A 16,680-nucleotide genomic window follows, 5' to 3' on the forward strand; every position below is an offset into this window, starting at 1 on the left:
AACCCAGAAAGGAGACTGAGACAGAAGGATCCCAAATTTGACACCAACCTCAGCAACTCAAAATAATAAATTAAAAAAAAAAAAATCAAAATAAAATACCATCTTAAAATTTTTAAAAAATTAAACAAAATACATGTACGAAGATGTGAATTTGGTGTCAACATACGTTATATACAAACAGAGATATGATAAATTGTGGTATAAAGATGTATTAAGAATTGTAATGTGGGCTGGGGATGTGGCTCAAGGGGTAGTGCGCTCACCTGGCATGTGCAGGGCGCTGGGTTCGATCCTCAACACCACATAAAAATAAAAAATAAAGATATTGTGTCCACCTAAAAAAAAATAAATAAAAAATAAAGTATTTAAAAAAAAAGAATTGTAATGCAAAAAAAGAGAGAGAGAGCTCATGTATAATGGCATAATTTGATATGAACATACTTTATATACAGAATTACGAAAAATTGTGCTATGAATGGATAATTATGAATATAATGCATTCCACTATTGTCATGTATGTAAGAAATAAATTAAAAAAAAAAAAAAAGACTAGGTTTGTAGTTCAATAGTAGAACAGTCCTGGGTTCAGTCCCCAGGACCTCACCACCACCACTACCACCAAAAAAAAAAAAAAATCATATAGCAGTAGCTTAAAGCTTTAAAATATCACTACAGAATAGCACTAATTTCTAACTGTTCCTCACAACACATGCAGAGTTTGGGAGTTTTTTTTTTTTTTTTTTTTTTTAAGGAGGGAGAGAGAGAGAGAATGAGAATGAGAATGAGAATGAATATCTTTTTTGTAGATGAACACAACACAATGCCTTTATTTTTGTATGTGGTGCTGAGAATCGAACCCGGGTCCCGCCGGTGCTAGGCGAGCGCTCTACCACTGAGCCACAATCCCAGCCCCGTTTGGGAGTTTTTTTTTGGTTGTTTTCTATCTTTAGTTTTGTTTTTGCAGCACTGGAAGTGGAACCCAGGGGTGCTTTACCACTGAGCTACAACCTATAACCCAGCCCTTTTTATTTTGAGACAGGATATCAAGTTTCCCCTCGCTGGCCTGGAACTAGTGATCCTCCCGCCTCAGCCTCCCTAATCACTGGGATTACAAACATGGGCCACCGCACCCAGTTTACGCACAGTTTTGATAGAAAACACTGGGGTTGGGGATATGGCCCAGTCAGTAATAGAAACCTTGCCTGTATGTGCAAGTCCCTGGATTCAGTACTGAAAAGGAAAAAAAAAAAAAAAAGAAAAGAAAAAAATCTTGGATAATAAGGTCACAAAAATTCAGGATTCAGGCCAGGTTTGGTGGCACACATATAATCCCAGCAATTCTGGAGGCTGAAACAAAAGGATCAATAATTCAAGGCTAACCTGGGCAGTTTAGCAAGACCCAACTCAAAGAAAAACCTTTTTTAAAGGGTTGGATGGTTCTATCTCAGTGGGAGGGCACTCATAGAGTATGTTGCAAGACCCTAAATTCAATCCCCAGTAACATACAATGAAAATACAGAGTTCCTGCCAAAGATAGTAAACAGCATCTTCCTTAAGAGCCCCCAAACATTATACTATATTCTGATGTTAAGATTATTGATTATTGGGCTGGGGATGTGGCTCAAGTGGTAGCGCGCTCGCCTGGCATGCGTGCGGTCCGGGTTCGATCCTCAGCACCACATACAAAAAACAAAGATGTTGTGTCCGCCGAAAACTAAAAAAAATAAATAAAATTTTAAAAAAAAGATTATTGATTATTAATAAACCAGCAAGTATATAAAAACTCAACTGTCTGGATTAGTTTTTACTGGTTTGTATAGAAAGAATGTCTTCCTCCTATGAATTAATTCCATACTGGTTAGTAATTTTGAGAGGTAAAAAGTTAATTTGTTCTTTCTAAGTATCATTAAGCTAGTAGGAGGGCTGGGGGTGTAGGTCAGTGGTACAACATTTACTTGTCCAGCATGAATGAAGCGCTGAATACAATCCTCAGTCTTTCTCTCTCTCTCTCTCTCTCTCTCTCTCTCTCTCTCTCTCTCTTACACACACACACACACACACAAAATCTGGCAAAGAAGGGGAAAAAAGATTTGAGTTGGCAAGTTCTCAACTCAAAAACAGGACACATTCCAAAAGTCTATAAGTACTGTACCTCGTTTGGACCTTAGAATTCCATTTTTCCATCAAAAACTGCTTATGAGAAAATTTACATAATGTCAGATTCCAACTTTAGGCCACCTCACGATTTACTTTATGATAGAGAATGAACAAGGATCCCAACCAATTTTAAGGCAGAACATTGGGGAATCACTATGCTAGATTATCTTTCTCAAATAATCCACTGGTTCAGACAGCACTGACATAATAGTAGGTTCTCGAACTGATACCTGATATGTTCATATTCCATTCTACTTAACAAAGGAATATGCTTATGCTTTAGCTCATGAAAAATCAGAGTTTATTATGAAAAGTAAGGTTTTAAAAAATAAAAACACCCATTCTTGAGCTGATTTGGGGGACAGACAGACAGACAAGTTTTGTATCTGCCTAAGTGCCCCCAAAAATACATGGTTAAGATCTTAGAATCCTGGGCTGGGGATATAGCTCAGTAGGTAGAGTGCTTGTCTTGCATGCACAAAACCCTGGGTTTGATCCTCCGTACCAAAAAACAAAAAGAAAGATCATCTGGGTGCCATGGTGCACCCCTATAATCCCAGGGGCTTGGCTCAGAGGCTAAGGCAGGAGGACTACAAGTTCAAAACCAGCCTCAGAAACGTAGAAAGATTCTGTCTTTAAATGAAATATAAAAAAGGGCTGGGCATATGGCTCAGTGGTTAAGTTCTCCTGGGTTCAATCCCTGGTACCAAAAAAAAATAAAAAATTAAAAAAAAATCTCAGAATCACAGAACATGGGAGATTTTCTAAGAAAATGGGGTAGAGCGCTTGCCTCGCATGTGTGAGGCACTATGTTCAATCCTCAGCACCACATAAAAATAAACAAACAAAATAAAGATCCTGTGTCCATCTACAACTAAAAAATATATATATTTTTTTAAAAAGTTACAATACAAGTTCTACTGATCAACATACTTGACCAAAATGGAGGGATTAAAAAAAACTTTTTTGCACATATGATTATACAACCAATGTAATTCTATATCATGTACAACCAGAATAATGAGAAGTTATACTCCATATATGTATAATATGTCAAAATACATTCTACTGCCATATATAATGAATAAGAACAAATTAAAAAAATTTAAAAAAAGGAATGTGAACAGTCTTATATCATTGTGGAAAATATCTTTATTTAACTATATACTCTATTATTAAACAATCTTGGAAAATAAAGTTAATTGTAATAAATAACTGCATCAAGTATACATTTATTTGGCTTGCATATAATCAAAAATTGGTTTCACCTTATTTTTAGCATAATAAAATACTTTAAACCCCCCCCAAAAAAGGACTTTTTCACTAAAAGCAGATAAAATAGATCCTTATATATTTTTAATGCTAGGCATGAGACACACACCTGCAATCCCAGCAACTTGGAAGGATGAGGCAGGAGGATCACAAGTTTGAAGCCAGCCTCAGCAATTTAGAGAGATCCTAAGCAACTTAGTAAGACCCTATCTCAAGATAAAAATTTTCTAAAAAGAACAACAACAAAGGGCTAGAGATACGGTTCAATCCTCCCCAGGACAAAAAAAAAAAAAACCTCACAAAATGTAGCTATCAGATTGATTAGTACAGCCTTTTTGAAGGATTATCTGTACAGGATTTTTTTTTTAATATTTATTTAGTTGTAGATGAACACACAGCATCCTTATTTATGTGGTGCTGAGGATTGAACCCAGTGCCTCACACATGCGAGCCAAGCACTTAACCACTGAGCTTCAGCCTCAGCCCCTGTACAGGATTTTTAATGAGCTACCCAGTTGACTTATGTGAAGATAAATTTAATGTAGATTTCCTCAAACCAGGACAAAATCATACTAAACAATAAGAATAAGGTCCAACTCCTGCTGGCCACAGTGGCGCACACCTATAATCCCAGTGGCTCAGTAGGCTGAGGCAGGAGGATCATGAGTTCAAAGCCAGCCTCTGCAAAAGCAAGGAGCTAAGCAACTCAGTGAGACCCTATCTCTAAATAAAATATGAAATAGGGCTGGGATGTGGCTCATTGTGAGTGCCTAAGTTCAATCCCCAGTACCCATGCCCCACAAAAAAAAAAAGGATAAGGTCCAACTCTTGATTGGACTCCAAAGAATTCGAAGAAGGGCCAGTTTACAATAGCTATCGGTTTGCATGGGATACACACTATTTACCTGTACAATATAGATATCAATGCTAATTATAACAAAAAAAAGAGGGCTCTTTACTCATCCTGAGTAAAGACTACCGGGGGCCACTATCCTAAAACCTAAAGATCACCTCTGCAAGCAACTATTTAGTATACTTCTTTTTTAAGCAGTTTGTTTGACATATTAATAACAAGTAATATAGTAGTGGTTAATATATTTTTAAAATGTTTTCACTTAAAGATTGGCAATAGAGCTGAGAAGCACATTATGACAGAATGATGGATATAGTTTATTACAGCCAGGTATAGTGGAATATGCCTATAATACCAGCTACTCAAGAGGCTGCAGTAGGAGGATCTCAAGTTCTAGGATAGCCTGGGCAATTTAGCAAGAGCCTGAATTTAAATAAAATAACAGGGGCTGGGAATGTATCTCAGTGGTAGAGTCTATGTACAAGGCTCTGAATTCAATCCCAAGTATCACAAAAAAAAAAAAAAAAAAAAAAAGTTTATTAAGCTCATATTCCAGAATGATTTTTTTTTTCCTGGTAGCAGCAGGGAAAATCAACTTCCCCAAAATGTCAGTCATTACTTACTTACAAAAAAAAAAAAAAAAACAGATTAGTGGGAGTATGCCCTGGTAAGTAAGCAAGTTAGATATTTGGCTTTTCAAAACTCAGAACTCAATCACTCACTCTAACAACACAAACACAAAGCAAAGTAGACCCAGATTTCTATATACCTTCTTCTAAAGTACTTTTCAGTTACAATTTCAGATAAGGAGAAAAAGTTTCATGCTCAATCTTGTGTTTTTAAACCCTCAATAATCTTGCAAGTAGTAGAAAACTCTTAAATGTACTCATTTAAACATGTTCCTGTCAGCATCACCAACGCTGCTCTATTATCCACTTCTGGATACTATTCCCAGATGATTTTTAAGCCCTCCCTGACTTTTCCCTACCAACAAGTACTTGGATACCATCTTTACCCTGTCTGCCCCCATTACTTGGTTGTGCTTAAGGAATTATAATTACAGTGACCCCGCCTTTTAGAACATCCTTATACACAAAGCTTCTTTGTAAGATGGGCAATGGAGGGATGCTTTCCAGGCTCCACTGCAAAGGATGGGTGACAGAAACAGAGAAGTTGGATCTGTTAGGGTGGCCCTCAGTTTGGCTTCAATATTGATTCTGGGTTTTTTCTCATGGCTAATCAGTAAGGGTTCCCTCAGCCTCTCCACTCCTCCCCATGGGGATAGGGGCGGATGCTGTCCTGACAGATGGGCACAATCACCACAAGCCCAGAAGGCCAGGGAGCAGAAGGAAACAAGAAATAGGGAAGAAAAGCAAGCAACAGCTGTCCTGAAGCGCACCCTCTGTGCTCATCTCAGTATAGCTAGGTTTCTGACAATGAAAGTTATCACTGGAGTGAATTGGTGTTCACATACTAATGCCAGTATTAGCATTACTGGCCCCCAGTAGATGCTCAAATATGTACTAAGGTGGCAATAAAAAAAAATCGATATACAAAGAGGCATTTAGAACTTATTTTTAAACAAGACAGCACAAGGGGCTGGGGATGTGGCTCAAGCGGTAGCGCGCTTGCCTTGCATGCGTGCAGTCTGGGTTCGATCCTCAGCACCACATACAAACAAAGATGTTGTGTCTGCTGAAAACTAAAAAAAAACTAAATATTTAAAAAAAAAAAATTCTCTCTCTCTCTCTTTAAAAAAAAAAAGACAGGGGCTGGGGATGTGGCTCAAGTGGTAGCGCGCTCGCCTGGCATGCGTGCGGCCCAGGTTCGATCCTCAGCACCACATACAAAGATGTTGTGCCCGCCTATAACTAAAAAATAAATATTAAAATTCTCTCTCTCAAAAAAAATAAAATAAAATAGGGCTGGGGATGTGGCTCAAGCGGTAGCGCACTCGCCTGGCACGCGTGCGGCCCGGGTTCGATCCTCAGCACCACATACCAACAAAGATGTTGTGTCTGCCGAGTACTAAAAATAAATAAATAAATATTAAAAAAAAAAAAAGACAGCACAAATGAAAAATACTTTTTCTTTATTATGAATCCCAACTCCTCTCTATTTGCAAAAGTAATTATGAAATGAATACTTGACTTTGCTTTCAGCTCACCCTCTTGTAGTTGTCTGAGAAATGCCCATTTTTAAATTCTGTGACAATAATATAGGTTTCAACAGAAGCTCAGCAAGCACCATTCACAAACACTGAAATCAAAGATGCTAAAGCAGAATAGATAACTTCTCTTCAACTCAAGTAATGTCTCAAAAGCACCACAGAATGCCCTACAACCTAACTGCCTACTACTTTCTTCCATGCACATACTTCTTCCTCTTACCACTTTTTCCTTCACTTGTCTTTTAAAGAAATCAAATGAGCATATACATCAAAACTTGTAATCTCTCACTCCCCTATTTCTATGTATATTTTACCATGAAAGCAAAAAAGGCAGTGATAGATTTTTATATCACGAAGAAACTAATGATAAACCCTAGTATAATACTATCATTCTCCACCTGCCCAATATCACTTTGGTTAACAGCACCAATATCCATTTAAGAAGAGGGGAGCCTGGCACGGTGGCACACGCCTGTAATCCCAGCTGCTGGGGAGGCTGAGGCAGAAGGATGGAGAGTTCAAAGCAGCCTCAGCAAAAGGGAGGCGCTAAGCAACTCAGTGAGACCCTGTCTCTAAATAAAATACAAAATAGGGCTGGAGGTGCAGCTCAGTGGTTGAATGCCCGTGAATTCAATCCCCAGTACAATAAATAAAAGTAAAGAAAAAGAGGAAAAACTGAAACCACTTTGGGTAAGAACTATAGGTAAGATCTATTTATTCTCCTTATGCAAACATAAGATCATTTTTGTTAAACACTGTAAGTTTTATTTATATATAATTTCTTTTAAAAATTCATTAAAGACAGCAGTAAAAGCACAATGCAATTCTCTAAGAGCCTTAATCATGTTTAGAAATAATAAAAAGTCAATAGAAACCTGTACCTGCCTTGAGCCCCTAGAATATCACTCTCCCATGACAACTATTCTGGAAAACACTCCGCCATTATTTGCAAAAGCAATAGGAAGTTCAGTCTTGTCCTTGTTTCATACTCTTCCCTCCTCTCTCTCCAAGAAAAAAAATGAAACAGCAGGAAGCATAAACAACCACTTAATGGAAAATACAAATGGATAAATATTTTCGAAAATGGCTAAAAAGCCTGAGGTCTTCAAAAATTCAAGAATGCTGGTAAAGGGAGAAATCAGAAGAGAAAAATAACATTACATTTCCCCCTCAAAGTGAACACTGTCAGAATATCAGAGCAAATGCGACACATAGCTATCTTTTCTCCTTCACTTACCTGATACTTCTGTATTTTTAATGATTTCTCTCATTCTATATTTTCATAAATAATAGGGATCAAATACAGGGCAGTTCAGCTGAGCATGGTGATTGATGTAAAGCCAGGGTTGGGGCTCTTTGCCATGAAAAGTTTACATGAAGAACTCTTTTGAGCCTCAGATCCAGCACCAATCCAGCTCCCATGGCAGAGCCATGACGAATATGGATGACCCAGTTAGTTATAGCTAGATCTAGAGTCCCAAAGCTGGTGGGCAGTGCTATTCATAAGGCACCTGGGTGAATGAGATAAAGGAACCCTTTCTGAGGACACACAGTTACATACCAGATGCTCATCTTGGTAACAGATCTCTACCCTCACTTATAGCCCAAAACAGGTGTCCTTGTGCTAGAAGGAATCTACATTCCTACACAGCAACCGTGATATAAAAAGTGTACCTGGACCAATGTTGTACCACTAAAGTGGGTTTACAAAAAGAAGAACATCAACATAAACAGGCATTTAAGGGCTAGGGATGTGGCTTAGTGGTGGAGTGCTTGCCTGGCATATGAAGTCCTGTATCCTATCCTCAGCATCACAAAAACAAACAAAACAAGCATTTTGCAAATTTCATTATCAGAAAAACTCACATTTAATATATGTTCATCCCTAAACACATTAGGAATAGAACAAGGACTACAGCAAAAAGAAATCTAGTGAAAGCTGTAATCCCAGCGACTCAGGAGGCTGAAGCAGGATTTCAAGTTCACCAGTCTCCATAATTTTATGAGACTGTCTCAAACTAAGATAAAAAGGGCTGAAGGTATAACTCAATGGCAAAGTGCCCTGATACAAAAAAAAAAAAAAATCTAGCAAAGAAAAAAAAAAAAAAACTAGCATATTTGGGAGAAAGGAAACTTTCAACTTAAGGGTTAACCAGTTTCCTAAAGACTAGAATCTGTTCAACTATGGGTTCAAATAGCCGAATGACAAATGTAAGTCATAAGCTAAAACACTAAAACAATTTGTATCATCTGCAGAAGGATGAACCACCTTTCTCTTAAAAAAGGTATGAGGGCCAGGCATGATGGTGCACGCCTGCAATCCTAGTTACTGGAAAGGCTGAGACAGGAGGATTGCAAATTCCAAGTCAATTGCCTAGGCAATTTGGTGAGAAGGGTCCATAATTTTAAAGAAGGGGAATGCAGTGCTGGGGTATATAGTAGAGTGCTTTCCTGGCATGTGCAAGGCCCTGGGTTCATTTTCAGTGTCACCAGTAGTTTTTGTTTTGTTTTAAGCAACAACGGTCCTAAAGGTATATCTGATTGATAGAACCCAAGCTTAGCATGTACAGGGCCACAGGTTCTCAAAATTGGCTAATTTTCATTCTAGATTAGACCCTTTTTACTCTTATCCTAGCTATAAACCATGGGCATATGTAATAGAAGTCATAAATGCTGATAAACAGCCTTGGAAGGTAGCAAGACCCTTTGTTACCTGCCTGAAAATAAGAGAGTTGACAACCTGGATTAAAATGGGTATGGGCATCCAACCCTATATTCTTTTAGACTTCACCAAAGAGCTGAATATTGCATGAGTCCAAATCATACCCCAGATTTCTAGGAGGGACAACAGAATACAGCCTGAGGAAGGCTATGGCAAAGCTAAAACAGTGCTTCCAAACTTCAGTGGGCATCAAGAGTCTACTGGGGAGCAGTTGGGCACAATAGCACATGCCTATAATCTCACTGATACAGGAGGGCCTTGAACTTATAGTGAGACCCTATCTCAAAATAAAAAATTAAGTTCTGTGGATATTAAGTCAGTGGTTTCAATCCCAATACAAAAAAAAAAAAAAAACACTACCAGGAAGGCTGGGGTTGTGGCTCAGCAGTAGAGCACGAAACCTAGCATGTGTGAGGGCCTGGGTTTGATCCTCAGCACCACATAAAAATAAATAAAATAAAGGTATCATGTCCAACTACAACTATAAAATTAATATTAAAAAAAGAAAAATCTATCTGGGCACAGAGGCGCACACCTGTAATCCCAGCAGCTTGGGAGGCTGAGGCAGGAGGATTGAAAGTTCAAAGCCAACCTCAGCAATGTGAGGTGATAAGCAACTCAGTCAGACCCTGTCTCTAAATAAAATACAAACTAGGGCAGGGGATTTGGCTCAGTGATCGAATGCCCTGAGTTCAATCCCCAGTATCAAAAAAAAAAAAAACAAAAAAAAAAACAACTACTAAGGAGCTTTCTCAAAATCAGATGTCTGAGCCCCTCCATATATACCTAATAAATCAGAATGTGCTAGAGCATTTATTTTGACAAAGCTCAAACTGCTGACCTCGGGCCACTAGAAAGTTTAGAAAGACTAGGAAATCCTCCACACCTATCAGCAGTTCCCAAATAAATGTCATCCACAGCAGAACTAGGTTAGGCAGGTCAGAGTAGGGTAGAAAAGAATCACCAGCCTGCATGTCTAACAGGCTGGACTAAGTTGGAGTCTGTAGCTTGCTAGAGTTCCATTATTATGGGACAAAAACTCTTGTGTTCTGTAAATAAGAAAATGTTTTGCATATGAGAAATATTTCTGAAAAATATTTAGAGTAATATACTTAATATCTCTGTACCCCACATCCCAAAGATAGCAAATCTTAATGTGTGACTGAGGTTTCAGGTAATATTATAGGTATTAGTTAAAGCCCTTTACATGCTTCTGTTCAATCCTATCCTCATCTTCTCTACCCAAGACAAGTATTACTTGTGTTAGTATTACCTGCACATGTTTTTATACTATTACTACATATGTGCATAACCACAAACTATTATTTTCCATGTTTTCATATCTTACACAGTAGAAAGATTCTGTTAGAGTTTTTCTGAGACTTGTTGAGCTATATCCCCAGTCATTTTTTGTTTGTTTGTTTGTTTTTGAGACATAGTCTCTTGCTAAGTTGCCAGACTGGCCTCAAAGTTGTCACCCTTCAGCTTCAGCCTCCCAAGTAGGATGGGATTACAGACACATGCTCCATAAGATCATTTTAATGTACTGGCTAAAATTTTTTTTCTACACTGTTATACTATTCAATTGTGTGGCTCTAAAAATTTTCATAATTGTCTGTTGGTGGAAATTTAAGCTGGAATAAGCAGTCTTATACTTCTTTGGTATTTATTTTCTTAAAAAAGGGTATAATGATTTCTTTGAATATATATCAGAAAGGGAAATTTTAGGTAGATGGGTATGTCTGCCCACTTTCAACTAGACATCACTATATCACCACTCTCCATGGCAGCTGTACCCATTTACATTCACACTAGTATATAACAGTGTATTTCCCCACAACCTTACTAATAATTATCACAGCATTTAATTTTGCCTATAAGATGGGTATGAAATAGCATCCACTGTTGTTTCAATTTGCATCTTCCTGATTATAAGTCTGTATATTTTCTTATACAAATGTGAATTTATCTGTCAAGCATATGTTTCTTACAGTTTTTGTTTTTTTTTTTTTTTTTTTTGGGGGGGGGGTAAACCTAATATGTCTTGTCTGAAGCACAGCAGTTCTTCCCAAAGCACCCCGCCAAGAGCCACCACAGCTGGAAAGCTGAGGTGCAGGAGGACAGCAAAAAAACAGCTGACTTAAACAAGGAATCATATTGGACAAAGGGCCTTAATTAGTGCATTTGGTTAATTAGTCTTTCCTTTCCCTCTTTTGTAGTGACTTACTTCCAAGATAATACTAAGGGCATTTGGGGGCCTGCATCCTTATAACAGGAGCAGGAATGGGGTGGGGTCGGGAGGAGTGATAAAGCTAGAATGTTTCCATAAAGTATTTGACTATCCTTACTCAAAGAAAATGAAGTGATTACAGACCAAAACAATAAACTCAACCTTGTAAGGTACCATCCACCTCTAACAGACTCTTTTCAAACTCATCACCTTTGGCTTCCTCTTTGAAACATCCTCATATCTTTTTCTCTACACTAGACACCCTCCCCCCTTCAGCAAACCTTTCATCTCCCTTCCCCCACAATGACTGAATACCCTCTCCTTTTTCCTCATTCCAGTGTCTATTTTCTGGCTTCATGGGACCCTCTTCATTGCCTGCAACTGCGTTGCTCTCTTCCCCTTTCCTCTGAAACTGCACATCTCTCCCTTCTCTTTCCAAGATACACCCACAGTAAAAACAACCCACCTAATCACCCACCCACCCACCCCAAAAAAAGGGATTTCTGATTATTGCATGCCAAGCAGGAGGGTGACTGACTGGTTCCAACCCTCCCAGCTTCCTTTCCCTTCCCCGCCTGGGATAGCTGTTCTTTCTCTGGGAGTTCTCCAAGTGTGTAGGTCCAGACCACCTGGAAAAAAAACTCATATGGCCTTCAGTTGTAAATGCCTTTACCAGGGCCATATACAATTTCTGGTTGTGGCACGAACGAACCCCAGGTCATTTCGTGAAAAAGACATCGGCATTTCCATAAAACCGAGCAGGCCTCCCTCCCCCATTAATTCCAGCTGAACTAGCTTAGTCCGTGCAGTGGTTGGGAAGGTGGCCTGGCAGGGACCAAGCGGTCCCCACAATAAGAAGTTTCCAAAGCTCTGCCCCATTCACTTAAGAAAGCCCTCTCACCGAGAGCACACCCCTCACAGCAGTCTCTCGCCCCTGCGGCTCCCCAAGCAGCCTCAGCTCCTCCGTCCCACTCCGCAAGAGATCTTTTCTCCTAAACGAGCCCATAAAGGGCTGGGTGGGTATGCCAAGGACCAGGCCCTAGCCCCCTCCTCCCTGTGCAATCTCCTTCAGTTCTCGGGGGCTGGGGGCCTCCTCCCAGTTCCTTCCGCTCCGGGCCCGTGCCAGCCCGGGGTAGCCCCGGGTCCCTACGACTCTCGCCGGCTATGTGACCTTGGGCAAGTCACTTCTCCCTCTAAGCCTCAGTTTTCTTCTCCGCCCAGCGGAGACTTATCGAGGTCTAGCCCTACCCACCCCGGGGGAGAAGGCCACCCACAGGGTGGGAAAACGCTTTGTGAGTCGCTCGGCGCAGCAGAGGCGCAGGGCTCACAGGGGCTCCGGGGCCGGACAAAGCTGAGCCGGACAACGCTCCTCCCCCTCCGCGGCGCCGGACTGCTGGACCACACGCCTTTGGGGCCCCCGCCCCCAGAGCCGACCCACGCCCCTCCCCGCCTGGCCAGCTCCAGGACCCCGTACCTGCTCCCGGCGCTCGGCCGCAGGCGCCGCCACCCTGCGCGCCCGCCCGGAGAGGCCCGTGGCCCGGAGGGCTGAGGCGGTCGGCGGCGGCGGGCTCGGGCCGGGGCGGCGGCGGCTGGGGGCGCGGGCGGCGCGGGGGCCCGAGCTCGGCGGGGCCCGGCCTTGGAGACGACGACTGAGGCTGGAAGTGCGCGGCGGCGGCTGCTGCTGAGGCGGCGGCGGCGGTGACCGCGGCGGCGGCGCTTCCGCTCATGGCGGGGCCGCAGGCAGCGGCTCGGGCTGCGACTGGACTCCGGCGCGGCGGGCGCTGGCTGGGCCCCGGCTGGCAGCGGCGGCGGTGGCGGCGGCGACGGAGGCGGCTCCCGAGGGGGAGGAGGCGGAGCCGGGAAGCGGCGGCGGCGGCGGAGGGGGCGTGGCCGTCGAGGGGGCGGGAACGCCGAATCGCGCCGCCAATGGGCGCCAGGCTTCTCGGCCGCGACTCCCGGGGCGGGCGGGCGGCGCCGAGGGGTATCCTCAGCCGCGGCCGCTCTCTGATGCTGGGAGGCCGCGGGCCAGTCGCCCGCCCGGGGAGCCCAGCTCCAAAGGCTGCCCCGCCCCCGGCCCGCCCACGGGGCGCGGTCGCGGGCCTCAGGGGCCAGGCCTTGAGCTCCCAGGGCCCGGCTGCGCCAGGGCTGTGTTGCGCGCCTCCCTCTTCCGCGGGGGTTTGCGCCCGTGAGTGTGCCGGGGGCTTGGCCTGGGGAGCTGCTGCCTGCCCGCCCGCCCGCCGGCTTCGCGTTCCACGAGTTGCGCCGCCTCGGCCTCCTTCCTCTTCCCGGCGCTGTAGCCACCCACTGATCTCCCTCTCTTGGCTGTTTCCTCAAAGTTTTCCCTTTTCCGACACTTAGGAAAGAAACTCTGCCTTCTTTTCTTAAGCTGTGTTTTCAATGATAAATAAGTCTCCGCGGACCTGGAGAGGCTGGCACAGGCGGAAACCAAAGAGATGGAGATGAGCTGCCTACCCCGAGTCTCAGAGACCCATCTTGAATTTTGAGCAGAAGTCAATGAGCTCAACCCTGGCCCTTCGACCCCTTTTCTGACTTTCTCTTCCTCTTTCTCACTTTAAATTTTGTTAAACACCATCCAGCCCAACTGGGCCTACTCTCGAAAGAAAATGAACCTGTGAAGCTGGAAAGGCTGGAGCTGTGCTGATGGCTTTCGCTTTCCTTTGAGGGCAAGAATTCGGATTCTTGACCTTAGGGCCGCCTTCCTTTCCCCTATGTGATGTTGGGCACTCAGCACATTTCCTTCCCATGTTCCTGTGACTCTGATATCAAAGGAACAAAATAAACTCAACCATGTGCTAGAGGTACCTTTAAATACAGGCTTATGGGTGAGTGTGTAACCAAGCTGCTGACCAGATCATTTCAACGGAGTGTTAACAACAGCCTTTCCCCACGTGCAGCCACCAACTGCAACTTAGAGGAGAGAGCTCTACAAGTTGACAAGTACAAGAGATGAGTGACTGAATCTTTGGCAACAGAAACTTCCAATTCCACCTTGACATTAAGTGATTGACATATATATATATATATATATTTTTTTTTTTTTTTTTTTGGTACCAGGGATTGATCTCCGGGACACTCACCACTGAGCCACATCCCCAGCCCTATTTTGTATTTTATTTAGAGACAGGGTCTCACTGAGTTGCTCAGCGCCTCTTTTTTGCTGAACTTTCAATCCTCCTGCCTCAGCCTCCCGAGCCACTGGGGTTACAGATGTGCACCACCACACCCCACGAGGTGCATTATCTTTCATCCACATAATCATCAGCAAGGCTAGGCACCAGGAAATACAATGATAAAAATATGATCCAGGTGTTCAGAGAGTTTACAATCTCCTTGGACAACAGTGAGATTCTCAGAAGTTAAGAACTTAAGGATGAATAGGAGTTTACCAATTTGGAGCAGGTTCAAGAAAAGTGGATGCAAAGACATTAAATTATTTTTGGCCAAGAGACCTAAGATTTCTGAATTCAGTCCTTGGCTATGGTCACAGAGGAGGCAGGTAATGTCATGTTATTAGCTGGGTCTTCCATCCCAGGGCCCACAGAAGAACGCATGGTAAGTACTATATGGAGGAATCTTTCCTTCAATAGGTCTCAGCACCTTTGAGCAAAATCATGTCTATTTCTACCCCAAATCCCAAACCCCAGTTTCAGCTCTTACAACTCCAGTTGGAGCAAAAGCCCTAGAAGAAAAGGGACAGTGTACCAGTTTAATCCAGTAACCAGTCATCCCTGGATGCCTTGAGGCATAAGGGAGAAAGTCAGGTAAACCCCCATCTCACCTTGTCTACTAAGGGGAGCAAACAAAAGAATGAATCAAATTTTTTCTGCTGTGGTCCCTGTCTCTTAACATTTCCATCCTCCAGTGATGATTAGGAAAAGAAGTTAACATTATGTGCTTAGGAGCTGGGAATGTAACTCAGTGGCAGAGCATTTGTACAGCCCTGGGTTTGATCCCCAGCACCGCAATAAATGAATGAATAAAATTTCAAAAAGCATTGTGAGTTTAAGAAACAACAGGTTTAATGGGCTGCAGCACAGCCTGGGTGATGATTGGTAAGAAGAGTCTTACCACTGGAAAGTTAAAAGGTATGTTGGGCTAGGATTGTGGCTTAGCGGTATAGTGCTCACCTAGCATGTGGAGGGCCCTGGGTTTGATCCTCAGCACCACATAAAAATAAATAAGCAAAATGAATATATTGTGTCCAGTTACAACTAAAAAATAAATAATTTTAAAATGCATTTAAAAAGGTATCTATATTCAATGGAGTATTAATCAATCAAAGAAGAATGAAAGCCAGGTGCAATGGCTCATATCTGTAATCCCAGGTATTTGGGAGGCTGAGGCAGGAGAAACTCAAGTTTGAGGATAGCCTGAGCAAGACCCTGTCTCAATAATAAAGTACAAGAAGGATGAATGAATAAATGAAATCCTGTCATTTGCAATTAAAAGGATGGAACTGGAAAATATATTAAGTGAAAAAAGTCAGACACAAGATGGGCATGGTGACACACATCTGTAGTCCTAGTGACTTGGGAGGCTGAAGTAGAAGAATTGAAAGTTTAAGGCCAACCTCAGAAACTTGGTGAGGCCCTAAACAACTTAGACCGTCTCAAAATAAAAATAAAAAGAGCTGGGGATGTAGCTCAGTGATAAAGCATCCTGGGTTCAATCCCCAGTACCACCCCCCAAAAAAAAAATCAGACATAGAAAGACAAGTAGCACATGTTCTCTCTCATATGTGAAAGCTTAAAAAAAAATTGACCTGAAAGTAGAATAGTGATTACTAGAAATTGGATGGTACAGGAGAGAGGGTGGAAAAACAATGGTTGGATTTGATCAGTGCATGCTTTATGCTTGTATAAATATATCAAGCTAAATTCCATTAATATTTACCATTAATACATTTTAATAAAAAAAAAAAGATGAGGCCAGGTTATGAAGAGTCTCAAATGCCATATTAAGGCTTTTAAATTTAACCCGAGTAACCAAAAGGAGTCATTGGAAGATTTAGTGAGGGAAGAATGTGATTAGAATGTGCTTTGGAAAGAAAGAGATCTAAACCAAGACAAGAGATGGTAGAAATAGAATTACTAAGATGGTATACCAATAGGGCATAATTTTTGAGGAAAATGAGAAACAAAATTAACAGATTTTTGGCAATGAGGTGACAATAGTAGTACCATTCCTGAAGAGAGGGAATACAGTATGGATGATATAAGAAACAGAGAACTTTGAGGGTTAGTTTAATTCTTTGA

General features: G+C 42.1%; 1 protein-coding gene across 2 annotated transcripts in view; it reads right to left on the reverse strand.

Moving 5' to 3' along the window:
• Rnf38 (ring finger protein 38) overlaps positions 1-13,167 on the reverse strand; it is a 129,254-nt gene extending 116,087 nt beyond the window's left edge. For both annotated transcript variants that reach the window (XM_071600749.1, XM_071600748.1), the window contains exon 1: positions 12,879-13,167. In XM_071600749.1, coding sequence (XP_071456850.1) covers positions 12,879-13,131 — 253 coding nt within the window. In that variant the 5' untranslated portion in view covers positions 13,132-13,167. The remainder of the gene's footprint in view (positions 1-12,878) is intronic.
• Between the last annotated feature and the right edge of the window lie 3,513 nt (positions 13,168-16,680).

The sequence above is a fragment of the Marmota flaviventris genome, chromosome 13 (genome assembly GCF_047511675.1).
Source record: "Marmota flaviventris isolate mMarFla1 chromosome 13, mMarFla1.hap1, whole genome shotgun sequence".
Lineage (NCBI taxonomy): Eukaryota > Metazoa > Chordata > Mammalia > Rodentia > Sciuridae > Marmota > Marmota flaviventris.